This window comes from Hemicordylus capensis, chromosome 2 (assembly GCF_027244095.1).
Source record: "Hemicordylus capensis ecotype Gifberg chromosome 2, rHemCap1.1.pri, whole genome shotgun sequence".
Classification (NCBI taxonomy): Eukaryota; Metazoa; Chordata; class Lepidosauria; order Squamata; family Cordylidae; genus Hemicordylus; species Hemicordylus capensis.
Window position 1 is genome coordinate 394,332,625 of NC_069658.1, and position 15,430 is coordinate 394,348,054.

Sequence of the window (15,430 nt, forward strand, 5' to 3'; positions counted from 1 at the left end):
TAAAGTATGTAGTACACCGCTCTGGGCTCCTTGGAGGAAGAGCGGGATATAAATGTAATCATCATCATCATCATCATCATCATCAATCAATCAAAGAAGTTGTTAAGGACAAATGTGAAAAGAGACTGCCAAACACCAAGAAATAAAAGAAAACAAAATGGATGTCAGAACAGCCGCTGGGAATTGCCAAAAAGAGAGAGAAGCCAAAGACAAGAAAAATAAAGACCTCAGGAAGGAACTTAATAGGGAATTTAAGAAAGCTGTTAGAAGGGACAAGGAGCAATACTACAGTGACACCTGTAAAGACTTTGAGGATGGAAATAGAAACGGAAAAACAAGGAAAGTTTTCCAAAAGATCTCTGAACTCAGAGGCAGGTTCCAACCTCAAGTTTGTAAATTAATGGATTCCAAAGGACAGATAGTAACTGATTCAGAGAAGATCAGAGATGGGAAGAGTATATTGAAAATCTGTACAGCAGGGACGTCAACATCCAAGATACTCTAGAAGATATTCCCTACTTACAAGAGCCTCTAGTAGGGGAAGATGAAGATAGATCAGCACTCCAGTCATTAGCAAGTCAGAAGGCTACAGGAATTAATGGAATAGCTACAGAAATATGGCAGGCCTCAAATATATGACGTATTATTAAACAAGAAATGGAATTGCACCTTATATAAAAAAAAAGATTGGCACAAGACTTGGACCAAGAAGTCACTGACAATCAATGGAAAAATATCTGTAAGTCCTACTCAGTGCTTTTTCTTTAAGCATCAAAGAAGAGAATTATAAAATATTAATCAGGTGGCACTAGCTGCGACAAATCCGGACATGTCCCACTTGTGTTGGAAAGGCTGCAGGGGAAAGGGTTCTTTCTATCACCAAGGGTGATCTTGTTCATTTATATACAAATTTTGGCTACAAGTACACAAACATTTTAAAGCAATATTAAACATAGACCTAGAGTTAAACCCAATGAATTATTTACTGGACTTACCATTACAGTCTCAACTCACCACTTCAATCAAAGAACTCTTTAGCCTCCTAACTATATCAGCAAAATTTGTCATTGCCTCACAATGGAAGAAAAAAGGACACATTTCAAATCCCCATTCAGCCATGATACTTGCTGGGTGACTCTGGGCCAGACACGTCTCTCTCAGCCTAACCTACTTCACAGGGTTGTTGTGAGGAGAAACTCAAGTATGTAGTACACCGCTCTGGGCTCCTTGGAGGAAGAGTGGGATATAAAATGTAATAAATAAAATAAATTAGAGCATGGTTCAACAGAATATGGTCTACAATAGTTATGCATAAAATTTCTTTACTGCTGAAAAATGATACAGATCGGAACTTACGTGCACTATACTATGCCAGGTGGGAGCCCTTCTGGAAATATATAGAAGAGAGTAAAGACCCAATGCATGACCCTAACTCTCTAAACTACATTTACTCTTGGTGAAAGTGAATGTTCATTTGCAGAAACCAGCTGATTCTACTCTGTATGTTTGAAACTGGTTATTTAATTGAATGATAATTGTATTTTGAAGGGGGAAATGCTAATACAATTTTATTTTTTAAAAAAGAAAAAGAAATGTGGCAGACAGCTGAATAATCAGTCAAGGCTCTAACCCAGGCCTGCTCAACTTTGGCCCTCCTGCAGATGTTGGCCTACAACTCCCATAATCCCTGGCTATTGGCCACTGTAGCTGAAGATTTTGGGAATTGTAGTCCAAAAACAGCTGGGGGGCCTAAATTGAACAGGCCTGCTCTAACCAAACTATGCCAGCAAATTGGGAAAACAACACAATGGCCAACAGATTGGAAGAGGTCAGTCTACATACCCATACCAAAGAAAGGAGACCTAACAGATTGTGCAAACCATCAAACAATACCCTTAATTTCACATGCTAGCAAAATAATGCTCAGGATCATCCAACGCAGATTAAAGCCCGACGTGGAAATGGAAATGCCGGATGTTCAAGCTGGTTTCAGAAAAGGCCGAGAAACAAGAGACATCATTGCTGATGCACACTGGATAATTGATAAATATTATTGTTATTGTGGTGTTGTTACCAGAAAGAAGTCAATATGTGCTTTGTTGACTACAGAAAAGCCTTTGATTGTATTGACCATGTCAAGTTGTGGAATATCCTTAGGAAAATGGGCATCCCAGAATATCTCATAGTTCTCATGAGAAACCTATACACAGGGCAGGAAGCCACAGTTCAGACAGAGCATGGTGAAACAGACAGGTTCCAGATCAAGAAAGGAGTAAGGCAAGGCTGTCTACTTTCTCCATATTTATTCAACTTATATGCTGAATGTATATGGAGAGAAGAGAGAAGTCATGGGTTTTAAGATCTGTGTTCATTTTTATCAGCCTGCAGTAGCTGTGTGTGGTGGTAGGAAGTGGCAAAGAGTAAAGGACTGCAAAAACAGACTCTAGCTTAGTTGCCCAATACCTTTCCCCTAGGGCAAGATAAGCAGAAAGAGGTGGGGTTGTGGAAAAGGACCCAGATGATAAATAAGTGCTTCACTATGCTGTGCCAAGAAGATATCGCTAGCTCCATCAGTGTCCTCTCAAAAAGATTAGTCGGTTAAAAGATATAAGATGTTCAAAGACACAAGATGTGCAAGATTTGCCAAAGCTCGTGGAAATTAGAGGAGCTGTTCAGAAGGACAGCTGGTTCCCTCTGGAAGTGTGGTTAGGAGCAGAGTTTTCAATGCACATGTGCTTTCTTGCTGTCAGTTCTTTTTGTGAATGGTGGTCCCCATCTACAAAACTAATTCTAGGAGGAGGAGGTGGCAGAAGGCTAAGCATTTGGGTTATGGGACTTTGGCATGATAGGGAATGCCTTTAAGAATCTGTGTATTGAGTTTCAAGCAGTGGATTAAGTATTTTGGCTATAACAGGAGATGAGCACATTCACAGCACAGGAAATTATTTTTAAAACTGAATAGGTTTGTAGACTGGTAAATGTGTTTTGTGTAGAGCAGTAGTATTGGCTGTTTCCCACTATACAATTCATTGATTTGCATCTTATTCTCAGTTATGAGTTGACTTTGGTTTTGGTACATAAAATAAGACTATAAAGATCTGTTGTATCCTTTGCTCATCTGCTTGTTCTCCTGACCATTAACTTTGCTCCTGACATTGTGGCATAAACTGAATATTCCTGAGGTCCCAAAATATTTCAATATACTTTAACCAATTGTGGCTTTTCTACCAAGTCTAATGGTCGACAGAATAAACTTTCTACATCCCCCACTTGCTGTATTGATGTCACACTAAGCTAATATATTAAATTGTTTTGTTAAGATTGGAAGGGAAGGCAGCTTTGTTTTTATTGATCACTTGCTGTTGAGACTTTTGCCTATCTTTCCTGGATAGAGGTGAACTTAGGAACAGTCGTTCTTTCTTAAATTTTTGGAGACCATAAAAGGGTTCCAAATGTCTAGCAGAAGACATCACTCTGAATTAAAATTTAGTGCTTTTTTGTGTAATACTTGAGTAGTACAGTGGTAGTAGAGGACAGTGAAGCACTGCCCTTGGGTACTTGACTAAAAGCAAAGGGTGCCATCAAGTCGATTTCGACTTCTGGTGCCCACAGGGCCCTGTGGTTTTCTTTGGTAGAATACAGGAGGGGTTTACCGTTGCCGCCTCCTGTGCAGTATGAGATGATGCCTTTCAGCATCTTCTTATACCACTGCTGCCCAATATGGGTGTTCCCCATAGTCTGAGAAACATACCAGAGGCAATTCGAAATGGCAACCTTCTGCTTGTTAGTCAAGCATTTCCCCGCTGTGTGGTGGATATGGTTACAGCACCTTTTTTAACGGAGGTGTGCAAATGTTCCAGTTTTAAAATGCTGCTCTAAGGGATATGGACATGTTTATTATGAAGTTGTAGCAAACCATGGTGCCTTTCTATTCGTAATGCCTGTATGGTGTGTGGCTGACTTAACTGTGCAGGCACAAGAAAGGCATTTATTGACATAAGCTTGTCCAAAAAACCAAGGGCAGCCCTTGTTACTTGGATTATGAAAGAAATATCATTCTGTATTGTAATGAATTTAAGTGGCTTCAGTGGAAGTGCTAGTCATATGAATTGTGACTGCAGACTTGGTAAGGCTCTGGCATCAAAATAATTGGGAATCTGAGTGACCTGAAACATTTTCTTTTTTTCCAGCAGGAGAGGTTTTTCAAAATGGAAATTAAACTATGTAGTTTTATCCCAGGCTTGGTAGTAGAGGGGAAATTGAAAAGGTTCTGTGATGGACAGGATGTGGTGCTGCCATTTGTCAGGACAGTTACCAGGTTGAGGAGGCCAGTGGCTAATTGTACTTTCCGAAACTTACTCTGAAACTTGGAGTACATTGCATCATTGTAACTTATCGGTTCCATTGAAGTCAGACTAGATCTGAAATAATTGTGTGATACCTGAAAAGTGCTCTATTTTTATAAGCAGAGGCCTGTATTCACATTTTGAGTTGATGTAACAAAAGGCTGTTGAATTTTCAGTCTAGGTACATAAGAACAGCCATGTTGGATCAGGCCCAAGGCCCATCTAGTCCAGCATCCTGTTTCACACAGTGGCCCACCAAATGCCACTGGGAAGCCCACAGGCAAGAGGTGAGCACACACCCTCTCCCCTGCAACTGGTATTCATTTATGGTATTCATCTGGTTTTGTTGGCTGCTTACAGTATTTAGAGATTGTTTATTAGAAAGTTAGGTCTTAGCTGCAGTGGTCAGCTATTTCACTGTTCAAACTTGCTTTCTCAAGAATATGAAGGAGGGAGTAGTACTTACCTTCTCTTTCCACTGGGCTCCTTGTGATCAAGGGGACTCGTTTTAGGCTCCCCCACACACTTCCCCACTAAACTCCATGCAAATTAAAACTTGATTGCCCTGTTTGCTGTCTCAGTTTGCTAAGTTCTCGGGCCTTCACCTCTTCTATAGAGAGTATGCTAAACACTGAAACACAGGAATGTGGCTTACTGGAATGTGGGCCCTCCCACCAGGTTTTATTCACTACAGCCCTAGCTGGCTCCTCCCTCTTTTTCCCTCCAGGCAGGGAGAAACAACTAAATTCCTCAGAGCCCCCAATGCAAGCCCTGGCAAATGCTAGCCCTGGCAAGAAACAACAAAACACACACACACACACACACACAGAGACTTCTCCCTTAAAGTGAAACCAGCCCCTCAAACTCTCCCCCCTCCTGTTAGTTTGTTTGAAGGAAAAAGGCTTTTTGTTTTTTAGAAAAGCTTGCTTCAGAATCTGCTTCTGCTCTTTTCAGAGTAGGCTTCAAACGGTAGCTGCAGCTTGTTGCTAAACATATGCTCTGTAAACGGTTGAATTTTTGTTGTTGTTGAAAACAGTATATAAAATATTAGGGCTGTATAAAAAATTGGATCACGTAATTCAGATCTGATTCAGAGCAGATATTGTTTCCAGGTCCTTTGGACTTTTCAGAATTCTGGTATCTGATTAGGAATCCAATTTTTTTAATCAGCGAAAATCCCCATAGAAGTCTATAGAGGATATAGGTGAACTTGGGAACAAACATTCTTCCTTACATTTTGGAAACTATAAAAGGGTTCCAAATGTCTAGCAGAAAACATCAGTCTGAATTAAAATCTAGTGCTTTAAAAAAATTAATGGATGGCTTTCTTTCCTGCCAGCTGCAGTCAGGGGATGGGGAGTGTGGACTCTCGCAGCCATTTGGAGCTCTGGAGTGCTCCAGAATTCCTGGAGTGCCTGATAATTTTGGACCAAACTAGACTTTATTTTGGATCTTGGTTATCTCCAATACCTTCCAGAATGACCCATATCAGGCCATTTCCAAAATTCCAGACCCAATATTGTATAGTTACAAAATATTCCATATAAATGATCCTAAATGGTAATTCTGAGGTGCAAGCAAGAATTGGGATGCAACTCTATGATAATTTGAAAAGTAGCAACTACCCAGTGTAAAAGCCACAGTGTGGCTACAGATTTGGACCTGAGCAAATATTTAGTACTAGCTGATCCGGTGCAGAGCATCTGTGCCCCTAGTTCTCCCTGTCTCTCCTCCCCATCTTCATTTCCCCCTCTCCCTTCAACTCTGGTCCATTCTCCCCCTCCCAGTCCGCTTTGTCTCACTGGCCGGCACTTTCCTTCCCCCACCAGTCTTTCTCTCACGTCCCTGTTGCTATCCAGGCAGCTGCTCGCCAACTCTCCCGAGAGCTGCCACACATGGGATTAGCGACGGATATGCCTTGGAGAAATATATATAAAGAAGATTGTGGGGAGGGGTACTACGTATGTCTGTAATTGCAACTGATCTACACTGTTCCCTGTATAAATACTATATTTCACTGTTAAACAGAGACTAAGTTTGAAATAAGGAAGGATGTATTGTCTTCTGTTTCCGTGATAATATCCTGAGCACTATAGCTAGTTATTAAAGGCTGGTGTGGTGCTCTGATTGCACTCACAGTAAACTCAGTTCTTTGTCTCTGAATATTCTGCTTCCTCTTTTTAAGAAAATGTCTATGAGCTCTTGGGTTTAACTTGCAGCAGTGATGAGAACTAAGTTTTTTGAAAATAAGCCTGTGCTAACAGAATAAAAAACAGCATATGTGAGTGGAAGGAGCAGAAAGAAATGAAGACAAATGATTTGTCAGTTTGCTTTGTAACATCCAGGTCTTTGCAGAACCGAGAAGGCAATTAAAAATAGATTGCTCAGATTGATTTAAGAGGTGATTGCTAATGCTTTTAAAGTATATTAATTGTAAGTTTCTTGTCTGCTTATAAACTTTCCCCTGGTTTTGTTCTTTAGCTCTGTAGTATGAATGAGAGGGAAAGGTGCAAGGATCTTCTGTAACTTGCAATATATTATCAGTTGCAGCCCTAATAAGTAATGTATTCATATGCCTGCTCAGCTGGGCCTTTCTTCATAGGATTCATTGCTGAATCTCCCTTAGCCATTGAAGCAATCTGCTCTTAAACTGAGAAGCGACATTACTGAATACAACGAAACAAGCTCTAGTAGTGCATCTGGTTCATAAGCAAATGTAAATGGTGTTCTTGGACTGTGGCCCTAGACAATTTCACCTCTGATCTTATATTATGACGTAAACCATTGATTGAAGAGCATACCACTTAACAGTTTTGTGAAGTATTGTTAGTGGAGAAAGGAATAGCTTCTGTAATGTTTGAGGCAGTTTTGGGGGTTATGTTCCAAAAATTAGTTTGTAAACCGGATGTTCATAACTTGAAATGTATATAGTTCACAAGAGTGACAACTTGTTTGTACGGGTTGGCATTTGTAAGTTGGAGACTCGCTTAATGTAATGTGTTATGGGACTTTGTAAGTATGAGAGTGACTGTATTTTCAGTGTTGGTGATATTTCTGCTTGGGTTACTAATGAACAATATCGGCTCCTACCCCTTCTTCAGTGGAGGAGGAAATCATATCGCTTACAAGGATGGCATTATATAAGCAGTATATAAGATATGCCACTATGTAACATTTAGCTGTAAAATTAATAAAATAAAACTATTCTTAATTCTAGCTGAATCTTGAAACATGTAAACCTCTGAATCTTAGGAATCCAATAAAATATCTGCTACTTGGAAGGTTGAGCTAACCTTGCTGGGAAAAGATTGGTCTGATGGACAAGTCACCTCTTCTTAATTGCTTCTAGTGTATATGATGAGTCCCTCCCAACATTTTAAAAAGGAAAAACCTAGTGTCTTGTAAACCCAGCAGTTCTCCTTGTACCAGTTGGAAGAACATAAGCATAACTTTTCTACTGATACCAAATTGCTTTGGGTGTGCTCTGATGGAGCTTTTAACCAGTTGTATTCCAACACAACTGATGCAAGAAACATCTTCTTGAAAGGAAATTTGCTGAGCATCAATTGATCTCTTGGATGCTTGCTTCCGTACTTTGATCAGACCCAACTATAGACGTTTTCTGTGTGATTGTCTCACAACAAGATATGCTGTTAGTACAGAGCCCTGTTTTTCGAGCTTAACTTCTGCTCCTGTTGGAAATGCTGGTATTCTGTCAGGATATGGTGGCACATGTCAGATTTCATGTCTGATCACCACAGGAGTATTTTGTGGTTTTAATAAGAGAGCTCAGCAGTGTGCCCGAATAAGAGTTACACAGAGGATGAGCAAATTCCTAGATAAGTGGCTGCTTTCAAGGAAGACTGTGTTAGGGTGTATGGAAACCCCACAGCTCCTACTGATGACATTTGGGAGGTTGTTTGTGATGGGGATGAGGACTTACCTCCAGGAGGTTGAGGCATGAAGGTCAGCTGATGAGAATCACATGAGCATCAACCAGCTTAACCTTCAGACCATATAATTAGCACTATTGGCCTTTCAATACACAGATTCACGCAGCTGCATCTTATTCCACTGAGTTTATTCAGACACACCTGATGTTTCTAGTAGCACAATTCACATGTTAAATGCAGAACATTTAAGTTCAACATTAAATCAGCATTTAATCAACATTTTGATCCATAAGGATCAAAAATCTCTAGAAACTGTACTTGCTGGCATAACTCTCTCCAATTCCCAGATGGACATTTTGCACTCCAGCATGTATTCATCTCACCATTCCAAAGCCTCTCTAATACCTGCAGGAAATGCCCTGGAGGCCTCCTACCCATAGTCCAGAATAGGGATGTGCACAAACCGGTCCGGAGCCATATTAGAGGCCTCCAGACTGCTTCGGAATTGGGCCGGTCTGGTGATCCGGCACGGGGGGGTGTCTAGCTTTAAGGACGGGGGGTAGTACTTCCCCCTCCGGCGCTTGACTTTTATGCAAAGTTTTAGGGCCGGCGGTATTCCTCCCTGCCGCCCCTGGCCCCATTGTTGCCCAGAAAAAGAGCAAGTTGCCGGCACGCATGCGCCCATCACTGCCGTGCGCACCGCACACGTCACGTGCACACGCAGTGTGTGACATGTGCGGTGTGCGCAGTGGCGGAGATGGGCGTGCACCGCGACGGGCGCATGCGTGCCGGTAACTTCCTCTTTTTCCGGGCAACAACGGGGCCAGGGGCAGCAGGGAGGAACGCTGCTGCCCCTAAAACTTTGCGTAAATGTCAAGCGCTGGAGGGGGAAAAGCGGTGGGAGGGGTAAGTACTTACCCCCCCCCCCCCGCCCGTAAGGTTACACACACACACACACACCCTGTTCCAGACCGCCAGACCGGCCCAATTCCAAACAGTCCGGAGGCCTCTAACATGGCCTCCGGACCGGTTTGTGCACATCCCTATTCTGCACTATGAGTAGGAGGCCTCCAGGGCATTTCCTGCAGATATTAGAGAGGCTTTGGAATGGTGAGATGAATACATGCTGGAGTGCAAAATGTCCATCTGGGAATTGGAGAGAGTTATGCCAGCAAGTACAGTTTCTAGAGATTTTTGATCCTTATGGATCAAAATGTTGATTTAATGTTGAACTTAAATGTTCTGCATTTAACATGTGAATTGTGCTACGAGAAACATTAGGTGTGCCTGAATAAACTCAGTAGAATAAGATGCAGCTGTGTGAATCTGAGTTTTTAAGCTTTACTGGTCAGTTTCAGAATTTTGTGTGTGTGCAGGAGAAGGGCAAGATTTTCCCTAGGATCAAAAAGGAAAACAGTAAGGAGTACTAATCAGCTTGTTGGACCTGCCTTCAAGAACAGTTTTTCCTCAGCATTGAGGGCTAGAAACATCTAAAATTAAAAATGCAGAGTGTGATGTCGGAGTCTGTGGTTCAGTGTACAAGTTAGGCAGTGCTTAGATCAGATTATCTTGTGTATGAGCCTCACTTCTTAGCTGGGACTTGGCATTTGGACAGGAAGACTGACCTATGTGGTTTTGGTTCATGAAAATACGATTGAGAACCTCTTTGGATACGTTTTTTAAGCCATTGCAGAAAAACTGCCTTGTCTTTGTTTCCATGGAGACAGAGGACCTTGTACTGATAACAAATCTCTTATCAAACTAGAAAACTGACAGGCTGCAGGCCTCAGCCTCTTGCTGGATTTCTGTAATGTGAGGTTTGTTACAGACTCAGGCCATTGCATGGCAATATTGATGTTAAAGCTACTAAAAATATCTTCCCTCTCAAGCACAAATGTTCCAACATAAACAGTTGCTTTATTTCCCATCAATTTGGCTAGATTAATTACTGACTTTGCTTTCAGCTTTGTGTCTTAACACCTACAAAGAGAGAGCATTTGCTCTCTGTGTCAACGAAAATTAGCATTTGGCTTCCAGATTTCTTTTGATACTTTTGGACAGGACAACAAAATTGGAGCATTTCAGTATTCTAAGTGGAATTTTCAACTTGTCTTCCTTCTCTGGTTGGTGTGTCTATGTGTAATACAAAGCAGGCAAAGCCCTTCAGCATCTTGTATATAGCGCATAATGCCTGGAAGGGCCCATTGCGCATGCACGGTGGCCTCCAAAATGGCCACTGCAATGGGGGAAAGGGCCAAAGTATGCCCAAACCAGATGATTTTTAGCATTAGAAAGGCTGGTGGGGAGAGGAGAAACCTCCTTGGACACCTCCCATGACCTCAGAGAAGCCCCCCAGACAGTGTTTCCTCTAACAAGGATTCCCTGATGTTGTTGACTGTGGCTCCCAGAACCCTCAAGCAAAAGCTGTTGCAGCTGGGGATTCTGGGAGTTGTAAACAACATCTGGGAATCCCTGTTAGAGGGAACACTGCCCCCAGAGGGGGTAAGTACAATAAATAAATTTTGTTTTTACTATTTGTGACACCACCACCCCCGAACGGGGGGGGGGGCCCTGTTTCGGTCCGATGTCAAGCCAGACCAGGGTGGTGGTTGAGTGTTCAGCTCGACTTTGAACAGGTTCGGGTTCGAACCTGTTTGCACATCCTTTATCACATATACAGAAGCAAGGTAGTCATTCTGGCTTCCAAAGGGCACAAAATGTGGCTGTTCAGGTTATGTTGTGATACAGCAGCCTTTCTGAATATATTATAATAAGATCAAACCTAAAGAAAATACAAGAAAAGTTCTCTCTCTAGTCTAATTGTGATATGTGTTCTTGATAAAATATATCCTGCCTCTGTTTCAAAAATGTGTGTATTTTGTAGTTCCTTAAAATGTGACAAAAACAGGCGTGTGAGTAGCTTTGCACTCTTCTTATTTTCCTTTACCATATGTGTTCTAATCTGGAAAAGGAATTCCTCATTGGAGAGAGGCAAGGACTACATGTGTGTAGAGCTCTTCCGTTTTCTGTCGAGTTCACTTCTTCCATGAGACACATTTGCTTGTTGTGGATTGTTTTAATGTGTGAAAGAGCTTGAACATGAAACTTTAGGGGGAGAGGAGTTGGATACAAGAATGAATTAATGGTATAAATGGAATTATAAGTGTCCATAAAGCCAGTTATAGGCTTCCTGAATTGAGGTATATGGCATAATTTGACAATGGCCATAATAAGCTCTACAATGGTTTTGTGTAGATCATGTTATTGACTATTTGATAGAGCCAAACATTATGCATGGGTGATGTACACGTATTCCCTCAGAATGCAAGTTGTTTAACCCAGTGAAGTGCACATTTCATGCAAAGTGTAAGAATGTCTTGATTTTCCACCCACGTGTCCAATTTTGTTTATTCAAAGTATAAGTGGAGAATTCGGTTGAAAGATAGAATTGATGGATTGGATTCTTAATTAACCTACTGAACTATCTAACCTAGAGGGTTCCTTTTTCACTACTGGCCACTTCTGGGTATTGGAGTAGAATTGGGGAATTGGTGGCAAAGCAAGCTTAAATATCGGCATTTAAATAATAGCAAGCATCATGTTACCAGAAACAAACAAAAAATCTCTCTCTCTGTCTCTGCAGGTTTTGAATGAAGAATGTGATCAAAATTGGTACAAGGCAGAACTCAATGGGAAAGATGGCTTCATTCCCAAAAATTATATTGAAATGAAACCACATCCGTAAGTGAAATATTGCAATTTCCTTGTGTGTGTCTGGCATGCTTACTGCCTGAGTTATGGTGTTTTCATGTGTATTCTCGGTGCTTTTGGAGAAAATCACTGCACTTCCTCTCTTAAAACTCACCCCCACCACCAACACACCCTTTTGAAGTGATTCTGTCAGAATAGCATAGGTTCTTGGTAACTTTTGCATAAACATTTGGGGTATAATGCAGCCAAAACTAAGCACTTTAAAGTCCATGCAAGAGATTTAAGCATGTATTTTCTGACCTGTGTATCTCAAGAGACTTATTTATGCTCATGAAAGCTGTCAACATACTCTTGTGTAAATAGAGCCTTTCAAACATACTGTGACCATATGATGGGTGGCAGAGATACTATTGAGCTAAACTGATACTGAGTGAAGCTAACAGAAGTGCCAGTTAACAAAAAGGCAATGGAACATGTGAACTTACCTTCACCTTGGTTAAGAACTTATGCTTACTGTGCTAACTGGGCAAAGAGGCATCTTTTAAAGTAGGGCTTCATTAGATTTTTGAGGGGGATAGAACTGTCCTTGTGCAACCCAGCATAACCTTTCTCCAGTGGCTGTTGCTGATGTCTCCTTTGTGATTCTGTTTAGACTGTGAACTCTTTTGGGACGGGGAACCATTTTCTTATTCTACGTAAATTGTTTTGAGAATGTTTTTGTTGAAAAGTGGTATATAAAAGTATGTTCTCACTCAGTGCATTCACTGGAGCCTTGCAGAATCAACAGCAAAGCTTCAGGGTGGTGTTCTTGCCTTTCCAACTAGATAGGCCTTGCCCAACATTACATTTGATTGTGCTGTAGAATGGTCAGACTTTAGCTATCTGTGAGAATACTAAACACTTCATCAGGGGTTCTCAAACTTGGATCCCCAGATGTTGTTGGACTTCAACTCACATAATCCTGCCTGGGAATTATGGGAGTTGAAATCCAACATCATCTGGGGACCCAAGATTGAGAACCCTTGATTTAAAAGATTTGCCCATACTTCTTTCCTTTCCCGAAAATGTTATTGTTGGCAAATGTATATGAAATCTTATTGTGCTCTTTGACTGTATGGTCTTGAGCAGTCAGAGTTTGCAATGGTTCAGCAAGGTTTGCTGAAATGCAACTGAAAGCAAAAAGAAGACTAAGCACCCTTCATAAAATAGAAACCCTAGTGTCTTGTTTTTTCTCCCTTGAAGTAGGAGGTCACGGCTTACATAGGGTTAACTTCCACTCCTTTGCTCCCAATAGACAGGAAGTCTCAGGTCTTTCAGGTGTTGTAGGTCCGTACCCTTTCCCAGCATGCCCAGGTGTGTTTCCCCAGTTCCTTCCTGTCTACGCTCCTGATCAGACACACCTGGGCTCCTGCCCATTTCTATCTAGATATATCTGTCTTTTTGGTGAGCTTTTTTCTCCTTTCTGCTTCTTGGGATGGATATTTCACAGGCTGGGGACACCCTAGCTGGCTTCTTATCAGAGAGCACCGGAGGGAAGAGAGAAGTAAGGCGGCTGGTAAAAAGGCCACTAAATGGCGCCACCATCTTTCCCCTGACCCACATGGCATGGGAAAGAGAAAGAAACCCCCTCAACCTAATGGAGACAAGGGAAAACAAAGCTCGATCCCTGCTCCAAGGCAAAGCGAACGGATCCTTATCCAGGCTGTCTGCAGCAACTTGCGGCAGCAGCCCGGGAGTATGGGGACGCATGTGGCCGGCGGGCAGACATTGGGAAGCGGAGCTCCGATCTTCCTGGCCTCCCTGATTCCACCCATCCCAGAACTTCGGGCACACGTGGCCGGCAGGTCGCATGGGGGAAGCGGGGACTTAACTACCCAGCTTCCCCCGATCTTGTCCCTCGGCGCGACCGCAACGGACCACATGGAGGTTGAGGCGGTTTTCTTCGCCACCGCAGGACCGCACCATCCAGGCGGCCTCTCGGCCGGCGGGAGCACCAGCGAGGGCAACCCTGGCCCCACAGCCCCAGCCCCGACTGCGGCAACAACAGTGACCGGCGCTCGGTATCCCGGCCCACCAATAGGCGCTGCAGCAGCATGCTCCTCCCCGGCCGGCTCTTCCCCGGCGACCGGGGCGCCGATCAGCTGTGCGGCGGAGAGCAACGGCCCGGAAGCAGGCTCTGCACGCGCCGCACCGCCCCTTTCTCCTCCGACAGCAGACACAGGGTTAGGCACGGAAGGGGGAGTTTTTCACCCCACCCCGTCCGGTGACCCTATGGGCGCCTCATGGCAGGCAGCTGCGGGTCCAGCAAACCCACCCCCTCGCCCAATAAGCGCGAGGGCCAGGCATCCACCCAGCTATCACTGGCTGTGATGCAAGCGATGGGACCGGCACCATTGGGAGTGGACCCAAGTGCCATCAGGGGGCTGGGCGAAGCCTTGGAGCCTCTCACCCGCAGTAAACCTTCACTGGCGCATTCCAGGCTGGGTGAAGCCGCGGTGCCTCTCACCCACAGTAACTCCTCACTGGCGCATACCAGGCTGGGCGAAGCCGTGGTGCCCCTCACCCACGCCACTGTGGTCCAAGTGCCGGGCAGACTGGGCGAAGCCTCTGGGCCGCTCACCCTCAACTTGGGAGGCCTGGCACAAGGCAGACTCCGTGAGGAAACAAGGCAAGAGTTGGCATGGTGCCTGCTCAGTGACCGCCTGGACTCACTGCCATGTTCAGCGATCGAGGAGAGGACGGCCAGACTGCGCCTGCAAACGGAGCCGTTAGAGGCCACAGAGGGGCAAGTACAGGACAGCTCCCCAGATTGTCACCAGGTGAGTGGCATGTGCGGGGACCCCAACTTACAGCAGGATATGTCCCTCTGGGTGCGGGACATGATGGCCAGAGAGCTGAGGGGGAGCGCCAGGGGCCTCTCACGCTCTGTCAAAGAGATGGTGGCCCTGGAAATGAGGAAGTTCACAGGGACAGTCCCAAACTTTTCGCCTCAGCCCTCGACTAGGCGCTCATGCACCAATTCTTCCTCTTCATCCTCCAATAGCAGCCCTGAAAAGGCAGTCCCTACCAGGGCCCGGTCCAGGAGGAGGCGGCGCCAGTCTTCAGTTGGCGCAGGTGTGGACATCCAAGGTGCCAGCCTTCCCAGTACCAGTAGTGGGAGAGGAGTGGGGATTCCCACATCGGCTCATGGTAGGCCAATTGGAAGCAACCCTATAAGGGTCACTCCAGATCAGGGTCCCAACCCTGATGAGCATGCGAGGGATGCCTTATTTGATAAGGAGGAGGGGGAGCTCTCTGAAGAGGAGGTTCCCCAGAGGCCCAGCCCCATTCTGAGGCTTTTCTCCCAGGAGGCTTATGAGGTTCTCCTTTCCAAGGCCATGAGGATCATTAATGCAGCGGCCTCCCCGCCTGAAACACAGGAGGCTTCTGGGCAGCTTTCACAGGAGGTCTTTCTGACCTCCACTAGTCAGCATCGGCCGG

The 15,430-nt window shown here is 44.1% G+C and overlaps 1 protein-coding gene across 4 annotated transcripts in view; it reads left to right on the plus strand.

Moving 5' to 3' along the window:
* GRB2 (growth factor receptor bound protein 2) overlaps nt 1–15,430 on the plus strand; it is an 89,736-nt gene that overhangs the window by 56,940 nt on the left and 17,366 nt on the right. For all 4 annotated transcript variants that reach the window (XM_053297684.1, XM_053297685.1, XM_053297686.1 and 1 more), the window contains one exon: nt 11,883–11,980. In XM_053297684.1, the coding sequence (XP_053153659.1) occupies nt 11,883–11,980 (98 nt within the window). The remainder of the gene's footprint in view (nt 1–11,882; nt 11,981–15,430) is intronic.